This window comes from Caretta caretta, chromosome 3, assembly GCF_965140235.1.
Source record: "Caretta caretta isolate rCarCar2 chromosome 3, rCarCar1.hap1, whole genome shotgun sequence".
Classification (NCBI taxonomy): Eukaryota; Metazoa; Chordata; order Testudines; family Cheloniidae; genus Caretta; species Caretta caretta.
In genome coordinates, this window is record NC_134208.1 from 41040465 (window position 1) to 41057663 (window position 17199).

At 40.5% G+C, this 17199-nt stretch overlaps 1 protein-coding gene across 8 annotated transcripts in view; it reads left to right on the forward strand.

The window, feature by feature from the left end:
* DLGAP2 (DLG associated protein 2) overlaps window positions 1-17199 on the forward strand; it is a 701029-nt gene that overhangs the window by 664040 nt on the left and 19790 nt on the right. For all 8 annotated transcript variants that reach the window (XM_048845341.2, XM_048845340.2, XM_048845342.2 and 5 more), the window contains 2 exons: window positions 9561-9646; window positions 10922-11337. In XM_048845341.2, coding sequence (XP_048701298.1) covers window positions 9561-9646; window positions 10922-11337 — 502 coding nt within the window. The remainder of the gene's footprint in view (window positions 1-9560; window positions 9647-10921; window positions 11338-17199) is intronic.

Here is a 17199-nt window from a genome sequence, read left to right on the forward strand (position 1 = left end):
GACTGTTGAAGCTGCTGCTCTTACTCTGCGCTCCCACTATCAGCAGGTACAGGTCATCTGGGACTGGGGAAGGGGACAGTACTGGAGACAGTACCTGTCTTTAAAGAAGGGGAACAAAAAGAACCTGATGAATTATGGAACAGTCATTTTAACTTTGATACCTGGAAAGATAATGGAACAAATTATTAAGCAACGAGTTAGTAAGCACCTGGAGGATAATAGGATTATAAGGAATAGTCAGCATGGACTTGTCAAGAACAAATCATGCCAAACCAGCTAGTTTCCTTCTTTGACAGGGTTACTGGCCTAGTGAATGGGGGGAAGCAGTAGATGTGATATATCTTGTTTTTGGTAAGGCTCTTGACACTCTCTGGCATGACATTCTCATAAGCAAACTAGGGAAATACGACATAGGTGAAAGTACTGTAAGGTAGGTGCAAAACTGGTTGAAAGACTGTACTCACAGACCAGTTATCAATGGTTTGCTCTTAATCTGAGAGGATGTATCATGCGGGGATCTGTCCTGGGTCTGGTACTATTCACCATCCTCATTAATGACTTGGATAATGGAGTGGATAGTATGCTTTTAAAATTTTCAGATTGCCCCAAGATGGGAAGGTTACAAGCACGTTGGAGGACAGCACCTGTCAGGGATGGTCTGTGTATACTTAATCCACTTCATCACAGGGAAATGACCTAGATGACCTCTTGAGGTCATTTCCAGCCCTACATTTCTATGATGTTATGCCAATCCACTGTATGATTGCTGTAATATGAAGCTTCATGGGCTGCAGTGGTACAATTAGTCTCAGCTGTACTCCATGAGTTTTTTACATTATGACATGATGTAACCGAATACGTGCCTTGGATGAAAGGTGAAGTGGATTCCACTATTTTTGTATATATTGCATGGAAAACATTAGAGATTATTAGAAATTTCTTGTTTTATTTTTCTCCTTTCTCTCATAGTAGCATTCTGTGAGACAAGAACCTATCAAGTGCCACTTTCCTGAGTCACAGTCACGATACAGGCATTTAATTAGAAGACCCTACTGTGGTATCAACCTTTCTTGGGCAACTCCAAAATGCAGATTTCTGCAGCACTACCTTAAGAGCAAGAGTTGCATTCATGGCACCTCCCAAGTGGTAATGTTTGTACCTATGCTCTTGCTTTACTTTTTAAACAGGTATAGCAAACAGTCCTCTAAATGCAGCCTTGTCACCATGGAGGTGAGCAAATTCAAAAAGTAATTGTAGATGGAGAATCATCATCCAGTGAGGGTGTTTCTGTTGGAGGCACATCAAGATCTGTTCTTGGTCAAGTGCTGTTCAATATTGTTATCTATGATCTGGGAGGAAACATAAAATTGTTGCTATTAAAGTTTGTGGATGAGACAAAAAGTGGTGGAGTGGCAAATAACGATAAGGCCAGGTCACTTCTACAGAGCTATCTGTATTGCATGATAAGCTTGAACAACAGGCAGTTTACTACAGCTAAATCCAAGGTCATACTCCAGGAGCTAAGAATGTTGGTCACGCGCAGAAGCTAGGGAACTGTACTTTGGAAAGAAGTGACTCAAAAAAGGAGTTAGGGCTGTGGTGAACGACCAGCTGAGCATGAGCTGCCAGTCTGATGCTAAAGACTGGTCTAAACACGATCTTGCACTATCAAGTGTGATTATTTTGTTCTTTTCTTTTTTTCCCTGAAACAGCAATACTGGCTCGAGCCCTAACATGCAGTTATGCCTGTATAAAGCACCTTTACCGGTATAACTGCATGCACGCTAGGGGGTTGTACTGCTTTAACTATACAGCTATACTTAAAGCAGCACAACTTTTGTGTGTAGACGCATCCTAAGACAGCAAATACAAACCTTGGCTGTATAAGCGGGGGGATATTTACTAGAAGTAGGAGGCATTACTGCCTCTGTATATTCATTAGGAGACCACTACTGGAATACTAATGTCCACACTTTTAAAAAGATGTAAACAAATTGGAAAGGGTTCAGAAAAGATCTACACGAATTAGTGGAGGTCTGGAAAATCTGCCTTATAACAAAAGACTTATGAAGTTTAGTCGACGTAGTTTATTCAAGTAGAGCTTTAATGGTGACTTAATCATGGTCTGTAAGTTCCTACATGGAGAGAAGGTTTCTGATAGCAGAGGGCTCTTCAGTCTAGCAGACAGAGGCATAACAAGAGCCAGTGGTTGGAAACTCAATCCAGACGAGAAATAAAGTGCACATTTTTAATAGTGGGTATGTGTATACTGTAATCAAACACCTGCGGCTGGCCCGTGTCAGCCAAATTGGGATCATGGGGCTTGAGCTAAGGGCTGTTTAATTGCAGCATAGAAGGTTGGGCCCGGGCTCGGGCTGGTCCCTCTCCCCACAGGATCCCATATCCAAGCTCAAATGTTTGCATCGAGTCAGCTGACAGAGGCCAGCCAGGGGTTCTTAATTGAAGTGTAGACACACCCAGTGCAGGTAATAACCATTGACACAACTTATCCTCTCTCACTTGACATCTTTAAGATATGACTGGATGGCTTTCTAAAGAATATGCTGTAGCCCAACCAGAAGTTATGGGCTTGATGCAGGAATCACTTGGTGAATTATATGAGCTATGCTGTGCCTTCTGGCCCTAAAAATCTCTGAATCATAATCACTCCTTATACCACCCCTACACACACCTTCTCTGAGCAGGAAACCAGCGTTGGCCACACTAGCATTCCCACCTTCACCCTCACTCCCCCTCACCCTCATCACACATACACACTCACTAGGTACTTGAAGAGCACTGGCTATCAAATGATGATACTAAATATGGGAGCAATGAGGGCAGAGCACAGGGAAGGATCTCCCTGTGCACCCTATCCCCCACCAGCACATCCATTGTGAAGCAGCCATAATTTGACCCCTAAAGTTGTTCTTTGCCCATATGTGTACATAAAATAATGGATGTAACCAATTAATGGATTTGCCTCATCCAATAGCTATTTCTTCCCTTGCTAAAAAGCTTAGCAGAAGTGGTTGTAGTTGAAACAAAACGACTTTTTTTTAAAAAAAAAAGCTTGTAATAATGTAATCTTCTTTCACAAATTATCCTATTGATTTTCTTAATTGTCATGTAACGTAATGAAAAGTTCATATTACTAAAGATCCAGGATGTTGTCATGCAGACTGTCTGCTCATTTAGTTTGTTACGGAAGAATTGCCATTTAGCCTCTGAATGCATAAAAGATGTTGAAAATAGTCACCGTTCTGTTATGTATTAGAATTTGTTGTTGGTAATCTAACTTTAGTTTAATATGAATCCTGTTTTCTAAATTTTCTGAATTATTTCTTTCATCCAATAGAACTCACTTAAAAGAACCATGAAAGTTTCCAACCTGCTTCATGCATTTATCTGATAATTAGCACTTATTTTGTCACCCATCATATTCAGCAACCTGGACTTCCTGCTGAGAAGTATTATAGCAGTAAAATGCTCCCCCTCTACAAAACACAGAAATCATTCACAGATACAGAGAGAGAGAATCCCTGATGTGCATTTCTAAAAAGTGTTTTGAAAATTGAAACATATGCATCTGTTAGTTGTAAATATTCCTTCAGTTAATTAAAGCAGTGGAAGTTCTCACTGCAGTTTTACTTTAAGCTATTATTCTACTTTGAAAAGTGACTATGTACAAATGAAACTTTCTCATACATCAGATTAGTGTGTGTAAGTGCTAATCCTTGTGTGTTTAGAGTCAGATTTGCTTGTTATTGTGTCAAAAGTAAGGTTTTCTTACTCTTGTTAGCTCTGAAAAGCCAATAGAGGTAAGGGAGAGTGAGCTGAACTCTTTTCCATCAACAGAAATGTTTATTAAATTATAATTGCACACACAGCCAAGCAGTTATAGCAGGGCAAAGCCACTGCGGGCAATGAGGTTGCATGGGGTCATGAGAGGCATAATGTGTCCTGCAAAAATTTTTATTGCTGGTGGTGATAAGGGAAAAGGGAAGAGCCCGGCTTTACTTTCAGATAGTAGGTTGAGGTCTGTTTTCTTCAAAACTGAGCGTATTTGGTTTGGAATTCATTGACAGACAGTAAATCTGAAACTCCATTATGCGATTTTCACAGAGTCAATGTTCAGAGCAGACAAATAATGCTGAAATAAGCGGTGCCATTTATTGGCTAAACATTAATAGCTAAAAGAGCTGAGCAAATAATTTGCAAAAAATAGTTTAGTCAATTCATGTATCTTTTTTTCAGTTTGTTGAGTGGCTGCAAAACAAATCAAGCTATACTCTAATTTATGCTCTGCGTTTATTCAGTTTTGTGAAATTCCTTTGTAACTCTTCTCAGTTTGCTTTCAACTTAACTCTCTTGAGTAATGGTGTATTGTCTGCAAACTTTGCCATCCCATTGTTTACCCTTTTTTCAAAATCATTTATGAATATGTTGAACAGCACTGGTCCCAGTACAGATCACAGGTCACTGGGGGACACCACTATTTACCTCTCTCCACTCTGAAAACTGACCATTTACTTCTGCCCTTTGTTTCCTGCCTTTTAACGAGTTACTGATCCATGAGAGGACCTTCCCTCTTATCCCATGACTGCTTACTTTGTTTAAGAGACTGTTGTGATGGACCTTGTCAAAGGCTTTCTGAAAGTCCACATATGCTTATAAAATTTTGGATGATACCGACCTTGGTTGCAAGCACATTGGAGGAGAGCACCTGTCAGGGATGCTCTAGATATACATGGTCCTGCCTCAGCAAAGGGGGATGGACTAGATAACTCTCAAGGTCCCTTCCAGCCCTACATTTCTATGATTCTAACCACATAAGAAGGGTGGATGTTTAAAGGTGGTTTAGCACACCATCCTCTCCTCTGCATCTCCCATTTCTTACTTTAGGTGGCACCCCACATAGTGTGCTGGATTTTGTGAATCTCATTTTAGGCACCTGTCTCTCCCTGTTCATCATATAGGGAATGTAGGTACCTAACTTAGGCTTTGTGGATACCAGTGTTGTTCCAGTGATTTTCTGGGTGCCTAAAAGTTAGGCGTTGTGATGCTCAGTGTTGCAACACCTAAGTCACTTTGTGGAGCTGGGGCTACATGACTGTCTTTCACCATATATCATATTGCTGATGGCATGGCCAGGATTTCAAATATTAAACTATTTGGAATGCATGCTAGTGAGTAATAAAATATTCAAGGATCACGGAGAATAAATCTACTTCGGTAAGATTCATCCAAGTTTTGGGAGCCACATGACAAAACCAAACGTGTTACCTTTTCCCCTGTGCTGAGCTGAACTTGAGTTGATACCAGGCAAATAACTTGAACTGAGTTGATACCAGGCAAATAATTTCAGTACCAGACAAATTGGTTGAAACTATAGTAAAGAACATGATTACCAGACATGTAGATGAACATGATATGCTGTAAAGGGAAGTCATGCCTCACCAATCTATTAGAATTCTTTGAGGGGGGTCAACAAACAGGTGGACAAGGGTGATCCAGTTGACATAGTATACTGCGACTTTCAGAAAGCCTTTGACAAGGCCCCACACCAAAAATTCTTAAGCAAAGTAAGCAGTCATTGGATAAGAAGGGAAGGTCCTATTATTGATTAGTAGCAGGTTAAAAAACGGGGGGGAAAGAGTAGGAATAAATGGTCAGTTTTCACAATGGAAAGTGGTAAATAACGGGCTCCTCCAAGTATCTGTACTAGGACCCATGTTGTTCAACATATTCATAAATGAACTGGAAAATTATGTAAACAGTAAGGTTGTAAAGTTTGCAGATGATACAAAGTTACTCAAGATAGTGAAGTCCAAAGCAGACTGCAAAGAGTTACAAAGGGATCTCACAAAACTGGGTGACTGGGCAAAAAAATGTAAGATGAAACTCAGTGTTGATAAATGCAAAGTAATGCACTTTGGAAAACATAATTCCAACTATACATACGAAATGACAGGGTCTCAGTTTGCTGTTACCACTCAAGAAAGAGATCTTGGAGTCATTGTGGATAGTTCTCTGAAAACATCTGCTCAATGTACATCAGTTAAAAAGGCTAACAATGTTAGAAACTGTTAGGAAAGGGATAGATAATAAGACAGAAATTATCACAATGCTACTATATAAATCTCTGGTATGCCCACACCTTGAATGCTGCATGCAGTTCTTGTCGCCCCAACTCAAAAAAGATATATTAGAATTGGAAAAGGTAAAGAGAAGGGCAGCAAAAATGCAAGGAGAGACTTAAAAAGACTGGGACTCTTAAGCTTAGAAAAGAGACGACTAAAGGGGGATCTGATAGAGGTCTATAAAATCATGACTTTGGTGTGAAGAAAGTAAATAAGGAAGTGTTATTTACCCCTTTACATAACACAAGAAACAGGGTCACCCAATGAAATTAATAGGTAGCAGGTTTAAAACAAACATAAGGAAGTACCTCTTCACACAGTGCACAGTCAACATGTAGAACTCTTTGTCAGGGGATGTTATGAAGGCCAAAAGTATAACTGGGTTAAAAAAAAGACCTAGATAAGTTTGTGGAAGATAGGTACCTCAATAGCTATTAGCCAAGATCATCAGGGCACAGCCTCATGCTCTGGGTGTCCCTAATCCTCTGACTGCCAGAAGCTGAGACTGGATGATAGGGGATAGATCACTCGATAATTACCCTGCTCTTTTAATTCACTCTGAAGCATCTGGCACTAGCCACTGTCAGAAGACAGGATGTTGGGCTAATTGGATCATTGGTGTCTATGCCCGATCTTATGTAAATTAAGCTGAGGCTGGCTGGAAGACAAGAATTCTGTTTTGCAAAATATTTCAAGGTCTCTACATTTGTTTTTTGTTCTGCATCAAGATGAAACTAAGACCTTTCAAAATATTTCACAAAAAACAGGGAAACCCACCTCAGGATGGCCATGAGCCTAGTAGTTAGGGCCCTTACCTGGGATGTGGGAGATTCATGGTCAAGTTCCTGCTTCAAATCAAATAGAGAGAGATTTGAACCTGGGTTTCTGCATCCCTGGGGAGTGCCCCAACCACTGGGCTATTAGCTATTCTGGAGTGGGTCTCTGTTTTTGACCAGACATTTCATCCTGAGAAACCTTCCTTGAAGGTTTTGTTGAAATGGATACGTTTCCACAAAAAGTCTGTTTTTTGTTTGTTTGTTTTTAGAAAGAAACATTTAGTTGAAAAATTATCGACCAGCTCTAAATGAAGCCTGGCCAATCTGATCAAATTTGAATTATCTCTCTTTTTTCGCAGAAGGTGACCTTACACTGCCTATGTTTCGCAGAAATTGTTCACCACTCCCCCCCCCCCCCCCGCATTGTTAGATGAAACTGATGTTTTCAAGCTTTTACTTGTTTCAGCCTTTGCTTCCATTTTGCAGGTTTGTTTTCGGTTTGTCAGGTGTTACAATATTTGCTCTCCAAATTACATCAAAAGTCCTTATTTGGCATCCTCCTCCTGCTGCAGGGCACAGCAAGCAAATGAAAGGTATTAAAATGTGAAAGCAATCATCAGAGCATTTACTTAGTGTCAGCTTTGGCAAGCTGGATGGGAGGATAATTTGGCAGAGTTTCCTGTTTAGAAGGAACTCGTGCCAAAGCCATTTTGACACCTGGACTGTAATTTTACTGATAACTGTGTTTTCAGTCATATAAAAGTTCAGTGTAGATCAACTATATATACATTCCTATAAATTCCTGTGTCAGTTACATATTGGGTAAATTATAGTCATCCAGAGCTCCTGCAGAAATGCCCATAGGAGGGCACTTTGGAGGAGGAACTCTCTGAAATGCTCTCTCCATGGAGATGTTCCCAAATCATTCCATTAGTGCAAAGATTTAGCCCACATTGAACACATAGGGAAATCTTCTCTGATGTTTCTGAGGCACTGGGCAATCCACATGGAGGCTAAATATCTGGCTAAATTGCCATGACCTTACCTTTATCTTCAGATGATTCTCCTAGTGAGATCTGTGCAACACCATTATCTTCAGTATATTTATGCAGGTTTAATTTATTGCTTCTTAAATGTAATTTAGTGAATAATTCTGTTGATGATGGACTAGAACAGGGGCTCTCAACTGTGGTCCACCGCTTGTTCAGGGAAAGCCCCTGGCGCACCGGGCCGGTTTGTTTACCCGCCAGGTCCGCAGGTTCGGCCAGTCACGGCTCCCAGTGGCCGTGGTTCACCGCTCCAGGCCAATGGGGGCTGCAGAAAGTGGCACAGGCCGAGGGACGTGCTGGCTGCCCTTCTCGCAGCTCCCTTGGTCTGGAGTGGCAAACCGTGGCCAGTGGGAGCCGCAATCAGCCGAACCTGCGGACGCAGCAGGTAAACAAAGCAGCCCGGCGCGCCAGGGGCTTTCCCTGAACAGGCGGTGGACCACAGTTGAGAACCACTGGACTAGAAGGAATAGAAACCAGTTTACTCTACCTTAGCTGTGTTGGCTCAACATGATTAACTAACAGGAGTAAAAGCTACTAGAAATATATGTTTGTTACTAAGTCAGCAGATGTGACTCTGAATGCACAGAGAGAGACCTGGTGAATAAATGGTTGCCAGTTTTATACAGTCCCATTTCAAAGTAACACTGTATCTTAAGTTAACAATTATTTCTAATATATAATGGAATATATATATATTTCCAATATATTATGGAAACATATTTTTGTAATGTTAACTATACTTATGGGTAACTGCCGTTCATTTTGTTTAACAAACAAAATATCCTCCAAAAGAGAAAAACGTTCTATTTTAATTATTTTTTCTTTGACTCTCCTTAGATTCCACATAATTTTCATGCTGCAACATATGTGTGTGTGTGTGTGTGTGTGTGTGTTTATAGTAAAGCCTGCAGTAATTTTTGTTGTAGTAGTAGTAGTCGTTTTTTTGATGTGTAGTACCAATAAAGGTGAAAACTCTATTGTGAATATATTTTGTAAGAGTATTGCAGAGGGGAATACTATTTAAAAATTCTTGACTTAGTTGATACAGTATTCTCAAGATTATGTTGTTAAGAAAGGTGAGTATTATGGTATTATGCTGTATCTTCTTTATCACTTAAATATTTCTTTATTTGTCGGCACAGTTGTCAATAGAATCCATTCATTGTAACATTTCTTTTTTTGACTTGCAATTTTTATGGGGCTATTTTCTTTATTTTATTTTGTAAATCCTGGGAAATAATGAGGTTGTATGCTAATAATATATAAAGGGGCTAAACTATGGGTTCCCAGTTCTAATAATAGAATAGTCGAGCCAATCTTACTTTCTGCCTGCATTAAACTGAGTAATTGTATCTGTATACATTTAAGAAAGGGAATTACAGAGCAGAGCAGAAGTGGTTATGCACAGTTTTATAAAACACAGCACCAAAACAATAATGCCAGACTGAATGCTTATTTAAATGATTTTACTGGGCTAGGTGTTTCTTTGAAGTGATTAAAGAAATATATAATTAATTGATATAAAGGTAGGTAGATATAATGTTGGATTGTCAATGTTCACTTCTGCAGATGTATCTTTTGTGTTGAATTAGGTGGAAACGGCAACCGATTCAGATACCGAGAGCAGAGGCCTACGGGAATACCATTCCGTTGGAGTGCAAGTGGAAGATGACAAACGGTAACTCATGCAAAATAAAAGTGTAACCTTTCAGAAGACAAAACACTTTTGTGAACAAACTGCTAGCAAACACGTAGATGATGCTGTCTAGAAATAATTCACAAGGCCAGGCTTATATGTGCATGTTGGCCAACTGCTAATGTTGTAAGAGATGCTTTAGCTCTCCCTTCATATTTACTCAGAGTTTCCAGGGTTTTTTTTCTTCGATTGGGAGGAAGTTAATGTTTGTAAGGTGAACTTAGTGCTCCTACTTAATGAGAGGAATCACAGAACCGGTGCAAGCACACTGACGCGCCAGTCCTGCAAAGGGATCCCCATGGCTGAATCTTTATGCTATACAGTCCATTTGCAGGATGGGGCCTACCTCAACCCTGACCTAAAGGGACTACTTCTAGGAGTCAGTTTCCATGGTCAATCAATCCTTGTCCAGGATTGTCCTGAGACTGCTGACAAATGTGCTAATTCTGGTGGTGGTAGGTGTTTTTATTTAGACACTTGTCCACCTGGCTTTGGACTGGGACTACTATCTAATTTCACAGAAGCCATCAAACAGCCTTTGACGATAGTAATCACCTTTGCTTACAACTGACATGAGCTAAATTTGAACAATTGACCTGTATATTTCATGAACAATCCTTTGAGCCTCTGTTACAACTATTGAACATGAATTTATTCTAATATTTCAGTATCCAAGGTAAGTATATCACGACACACTCACCATTTCATAATAGTTCTATACAGTGTTTAAACGCGAACAAACATAAAACCACACCAGCCTCCTACCACTTTTTACATTTATTACAAAATTCTTGACAGCCTTAACTCAGAATGTCTTTGAGTAAGACACTTAGTACTTGAAATAATTGTAAATATTTATTTGATAGTCTTCATTTCAACAGTACATGCAGCACAGCAGGTCTTTGGTGCGATTTCTAGTTCTGTTTATTAATGTTGTGCAATATAATGTAATGTGAGAAAAGATCAATATTCGCTTCCAAAGGTGGTTTAAATCATTTTCATTTATATCTTTGTTCAGATCAATAATGACACCAGATAGACGACATATAGATTTTTTGTGTTGTCATTCACTCTCTTACGTTAAGTAACTAAATCAGTTGTAGGGTAGATTTTGACAAATATTAATTGAAAAATATCCTGTATGCCAGCAAAAATATTTTTTACTATTAGATGCAGAAAGAAAATCAGATGTGTTTTGCCAGTACATTATTCCCTCTCAACGTACGTATTTTTCTTTCTTTTTTTTCCTTGCCCAAGACATGGACGGTTTAAACGTTCAAATAGTGTAACAGCAGCTGTTCAGGCTGACCTGGAACTGGAGGGCTTTCCAGGACACATAACAATGGAGGACAAGGGACTTCAGTTTGGTTCATCATTCCAGAGGCATTCAGAGCCTAGCACTCCTACCCAATATGGTGCAGTAAGAACAGTACGGACACAGGGACTGTTCAGTTACAGAGAAGATTACAGGACCCAGGTTGACACCTCAAATCTTCCACCACCAGAACCCTGGCTGGAGCCAGCCATTGAGACAGTTGAAACTGGTCGGATGTCCCCATGTCGACGGGATGGGTCTTGGTTTATGAAGTTGCTACATACTGAAACGAAGAGGATGGAAGGATGGTGTAAAGAGATGGAGAGAGAAGCAGAAGAAAATGATCTTTCTGAAGAAAGTAAGAACACCTCAGTATCTTTTGTTACATACATTTGACAGAGAATGTGAAGCTGTGGTTTATATTTATCATTAATTGTATATATTAATTTTATATATTAATCAATTTCTATACCACTTGGAAATGTCTTAGACCCTCTACAAGACAAACAGAGAGAAGGTTTCCACTCTGAGGCGCTTACAGTTAAAGCCCCCAATCCCGCAGTTGACTGTGCAGGCAAACTGCTGTATCTGAATGGAGCCCCACTGAAGTCAAAGAGGGTCCATCTGTACAGTCAGTTCCAGGATCAGCCATGGTTTTTGACATCATGAGTGAGATTCTGTGCTCTGCCTCTAAGAGAGAGAGGAGGAGCTAATGTCACAATAAGTCACTCTTGTGCTCACCTGATTCTGAATTGCTCCAGGGGTCATAGCAGGCCTCGGTGTAATTTAGTCCTGAGGAGCTTCTATCTTATGGCAACCTGCCCATGCCTAAGTATGGCAGGAGCATTGCCCAGAATCTCTTTAGTGCTACATGCTTGAGCCCCACCCCTGATACAACCTTTCTGGCAATCCTGTGCCAGGGCATGTGAGAGGATTCTTGAGAGACAGCCTCCAACAGTCTTCTTCAGTTCTGCACCGCAAAACTTTTCTCCCAGCTGGATCCAGGCCTTTTAGAACCCTTTTACTCTACTCCAGCCCTTTTCCTGGCATAAAGGGGCGGGAGCGATGGTGGGGGAAACAAAGATTGGAGAGGAAATAGAGTGAGGAAAGACAATGGTTACAGCAACAGGATTCTGTAGTTATTTGGGCATGTGTCCTTTTAGATGGTTCAGTTACATTTTGTTGTTGCGTTTTTTAGAGAGAATCATCATTATTTGCTCGCTTCTTGTGGAGACCATGAGAGAAGTGATGGAGTGAACTAAAAAGTGATGCAGGTTTCTTGGAGCCAGAGCCATGTTGGCATGAATGATGCTGATAAATAAAACTGCTCCTACCAATCTGTTAGATGCCTCCCCACAACTCTATCCATTGCCATGTATATTTTAGCCTTTGTCGACAGGCTTTTTGGCCAGTTTTCAGTTTGCATGACAATGTTCCTATCGCAGCCAATTTGAGTTGTTTATTTTCAGTTCAGACTTCCTCAGGCACAGGATCAATTCATTTAGACTTTTGCTGCCCACATATTTCCTCTTCAAGCCCTGCCTGACTCTGAATGTTCTTGTTTGACTGCTTCCTCTCTTCTATGTCAGATTCATGTTTTACCCTCACATCTCTGGACAGTCGCACAGTCCACTGTCCCATTTCTATTTCTTGACTCCTCTTTTTCAGAGGAAAGACAGGCTGTTCTGTTATTAATTCATTTTTATTTACCCTTAATTATTTTGCTCCACCATGCTGTGCAAAAGCCTTTGCTGAGTAACTGCATTATCATACTGCTGCAAGGCCAGTCTTTCCACCTCAACCTCCTCCTTTTCTCTTTTGTCATTCCTTTCATTGTGTTATGTCTGAGATTGGATTGTAAGCAATTCAGATGAGGAAGTTTATCTTCATACTGTGAACTTCTTAGTACACTCTTAGGTGCTATTAAATAATAATAATAATAATTTTATAATATTGTGCTTTTGTTAGAGTGGCTTTTAAGACTCCCTAGACTTCTTCCATAATAGTGGATTTTAATATCCCCTCTCATGTACCTTATTCATCAGATTTCTCAGTTCCCCCAAATCGAATGCCCTTGTACTATTGCAATCTGTAAATCATTTGCTTTGATGAAGTCAAGTAGCTCAAAGACACAGATTCCAAGGTTCTCTGTTGTTCTCAGTCACTGTTCAGTCCTCAACTGGTAGATACAGCTACATTTGGTTGGGGTCATTACTTTCCGGAACATAAAACAGTCTTCTAAATACCTTAGGAAGCTTTGATTATGTCATGTTGGATTAATATTGATATCTGGATCCTTAACATCCCCTGTGCTTATAGCATCCTGCAGTTTAGATTACCATAAAGTACAGTGCTGCACCAGTGTAACCATACTTTTCAGATAGTTGTGTGGGACAGATGTCCATGAGGACATCATTTGGCTTGCTGCATTTTTATTGCTGTTTAGATCTGGTGAGACAATTTCAACAAAAAATAAATGTGGAGGAAATGAGAATTGAAATGTCATGACTTTATTTTTCTCCCATTTGCTGAACAACTCTATTACTGGTGGTGGTGCAAGAGAAGGAGAAAAGCCAGCCTCTTGTTGCTGAGATGGAGTCACTGAGATAAAATAAACATGGACTCCCTGTGATGCTGTTTTTACAGGATTATGTTTCAGAGAGCTGCACTTTGGCGGAGATTCTGCTGTTGCTGACACTGAAGTCAATTGAGTTATTACAGGTTTACGTGGTGTAATTGAGAGCAGATTTTGGCTCCAACTAATTGTAACATGTGGCATTCATACTGCTGCTTTATATAGTTATATGTCTCAAAGGTCCCTCATTTCAATGGACATCCCTCCTTTTACTCCCAAATTTACATGCATTAACTACAAACAAATTTGCATTGATATGATTTGCTTCAGGAAAAAAAAGAATCATGAAGTTATCAACAGAGTTACTTATATTAAAGGAATGAATTCCACAGCATTTTGGGTCTTCTGCATGAATAATTTTATTCATTTTGGGGTCTTTTTCACACACTGCATCCCACATTTAGGCCTTGGCAGACTGAGTGCTATTCTATCTACCATACCCCAGGTTTAGTGATAACCCAGCATGAAATTTATCTTGATGTATTTAAACATTTGGCAGATCCATGAAGAAAATAATCAGAAGTGCCTGGGCCAGAGGCAGCCAAGTGTATTTTTTCATCTTCCACTGGAACATACTATACCCAAGAAACTTCACAGCAGAGTTTGCCCATTCAAAATGTCACTGTTAATGCTGAATCCCTTATTTGAGTGTCAGATCTATTAATTGTACCACAAGTGCAGATATAGATGTATATCCCATAGGCGAACCTCGTACTTTACACAACCATTTATATTTCACAGATAATCTTGAAAAAGAGGGCTTAAAATAGAGTTATGTTTTAAAAAGCAATTTCACTTTGTGTGTTAGGACAATAGCCTTGAGATCTTAGAAAACTGTTTGATTGCCCTATTGATTTTTTTCTTTTACTGTAGCCTTTCTCCCATAATGTTGTTTTAAGATCTTCACTCATTGAGAAGGAAAGAATAATCACTGCACCAAAAATAACCTTTCATGTCTCAAAGTCCCTCTCTTTATTTATCTATTTACTTATTTATTTGCTCAGTTAACAGTAAATTATACTAGTGCATTTATTTCTGTAAATGTCATTTATTATTTATGTGGGTAGATATTGGTGTTTTTATAGTTAGGAAATTCTGGCTGTTTCCAGGGTAAGTCATTTGACCATGTTCACTGGAAAAGTGGCCCACGCTATTTTGCAAAGATATGTGTTTCTAAACAACAGCAATTAGAGTCTCAGTTTTGCATTCAGGAAACTACGTTAGGCTTACCACTGTTGGAGGGGTGGTAATGAGAAGATCACTATCCATGTTCCAGAGCTCCACAGCACAAGGAGAGTGAGGAGCCATGTGGTCCTCAGAGTGCAGCAGAGGAGTGATTTCTAATGGCAGCTGGGAGACTTGCAAAATAAGGCAGTGAGTAAGTAAGCTGTGCAGGGCACTGAGAGTTGTGGGAGCTAAAGACACCACACCACAACATAGGGAGAGGCATGGGAGCCAGGAATACTGTGGTACTCTTAAGCTCCACATTTGTCCTGTTTCTTCAGAACCTGGAAATTAACGAGCAGACACTACCTATGTGCATTGTTATGCCTGAGGGAATTCTGCAGTAAAAAATTTAAAATGATGTGCACAATATTTTAAAGTTCTGCAAAATTCTGCATATGTTATGTGTCAAAATAACACAATATGATCATGCCAGTTTCAGTTATTTTGGTAATTTATTTCAAAATACTTGTCAACAAGTATGTCTGTAACAATACAGATGATAAAAAAGATTCGGGATTTTTTTTTTACAAATAGATTCCTTACTAGGCATATTAATACAGAACTTTGAATAATACTTCATTTAAACAATACAGAAAAGAGTTTCCTGCACCCCTAAGAAGCAGTGCAAAGGCTTGGGGGAGTCAGGGGTAACAGAGGAGCTGACGGAGGGGGAAATAATTTCTGGAAAGGAGCCTGGGAGTGAACCAGGAGGGTTGTTCGGTGTGAGAGAAGTATGGAACAGATTTTTTGGGGTTTTTTTGGAGGGAAGGGATTGTTAGGGAGTTGGGGAGCCTCCCCCATGCAGAGCCTGGCTGACCCCTAGCCTCTCCCAATCAGTCAGGCACATCTGCCTGTGTCCTCATGTGTCCCTGCATCCCTCTCCCCACTCCCATTCAGCCCCCACCCCAGGTTATGACACTCCACTAGCCCTTCTGAACCCCAGTCTATGTGACCCCCCCAACAACCCCACGTACCCTGCTCTGTCTATCCCCCCACCCATATGTGCCTCCTGACCTGGCCCCAGGGGCAGGGCGCTGTGAGGAACACAGCCTCCTCTTCCTTCCTTCCTCCATAGCTCACTGCTACGGCCAGTGAGCCGGTTGCCCTCTGTTCTGGTGCTACAGAGGCCCCTGATGGGCAAAAGGCATAACTGCAGTGACTCTTTGTCAGAATGTATTTTCTGTGGAGAAAAAAAAATTTGTGGGGGGACATGAATTCTACACACACACAGAGGCACAGAATACCTCCAGGAGTAGCACATCAAGGAATGTTACAGTGGAAAGCCAAACCAACAGCCAAAGCACCCAAACATTCAAATATATGGAAATTAAGAGATGAGGGAAAGTAGATAAACACTCAGATACATTTACAGTTCATACAGTACCCTAAATAAGTATGCCTAGTCCAAAAGCATTTTCATTCTGCCTCAGTGTAGTCACCCAACCTAGTCTAGATACTGTACCCAATTCCCAAGTACTATGGTGAATTACACGCAGTGAATGCCTAAGACAGCCCAAATGTCACTGCACTCTGATTCCAGATGTTCAGGGCTTTGGGTGAAAATTACTTGTCAGTGGCAATGCGTTTCTCGGGCAAAATTCTCCATATCACAAAGTACCTCAACCATTGGCTCGCTTGTTGCTGATGTGAGAGGCCACAGAATGGGTATGGCAACTATGATACCCTTTGGCCCCTGAGGCAGTGTCTCTAGGTTAGATGGGAGAGGCATATTAGCAGAGCACTGTGGAGAAGATCTACATTGCTGCTACCTGAGCTGGATCTATTGAATTGCTAAATATACTGGGAGGAGTTGTGTATAGGCCTAAAATGCAAACTTTTAAAAAATAGTCTACTATTTGTGGAATTCTGTATGAAAAAAAAACAAGACTTGGAAAGATTTGGAATGAAATTTACTGTTCAAACTACCTTGATTCATTTTGTAACCACTTCAGTCCATAAGACAGTAGTTTCCTCCAGGTGGAAGGTATATATTTGGATTTCTCGTGGTAGGTCCTATTGCACTGCAATCCTGATTCTTACACAGCCAGAAAGCAGCATCTCCTCCTCTCTTGCAGACTATCCCTCTTTTACAGTGTTGCGTCTCCTCCTAGCTTCTCTGATCAGTTCCCCCACCTTCTTGATATGTTCCTGACTCATCATCTCGACACATTCGCTTCACCCACGACCACCTGTTTTGCTCCCATGACCCTTATTCCACCTCATGCCTACCTTTTCCTCACTACTTTTTTCCCATCCTGCTTGCATGCCTCTGTTCCGATTCTCCAGCTTTCCCTCTTGCCTTCCCTCACCTGTTTCTGCTACTATTCCTTCTACTTTCCAGGTCTTGGTGGAGCCCCT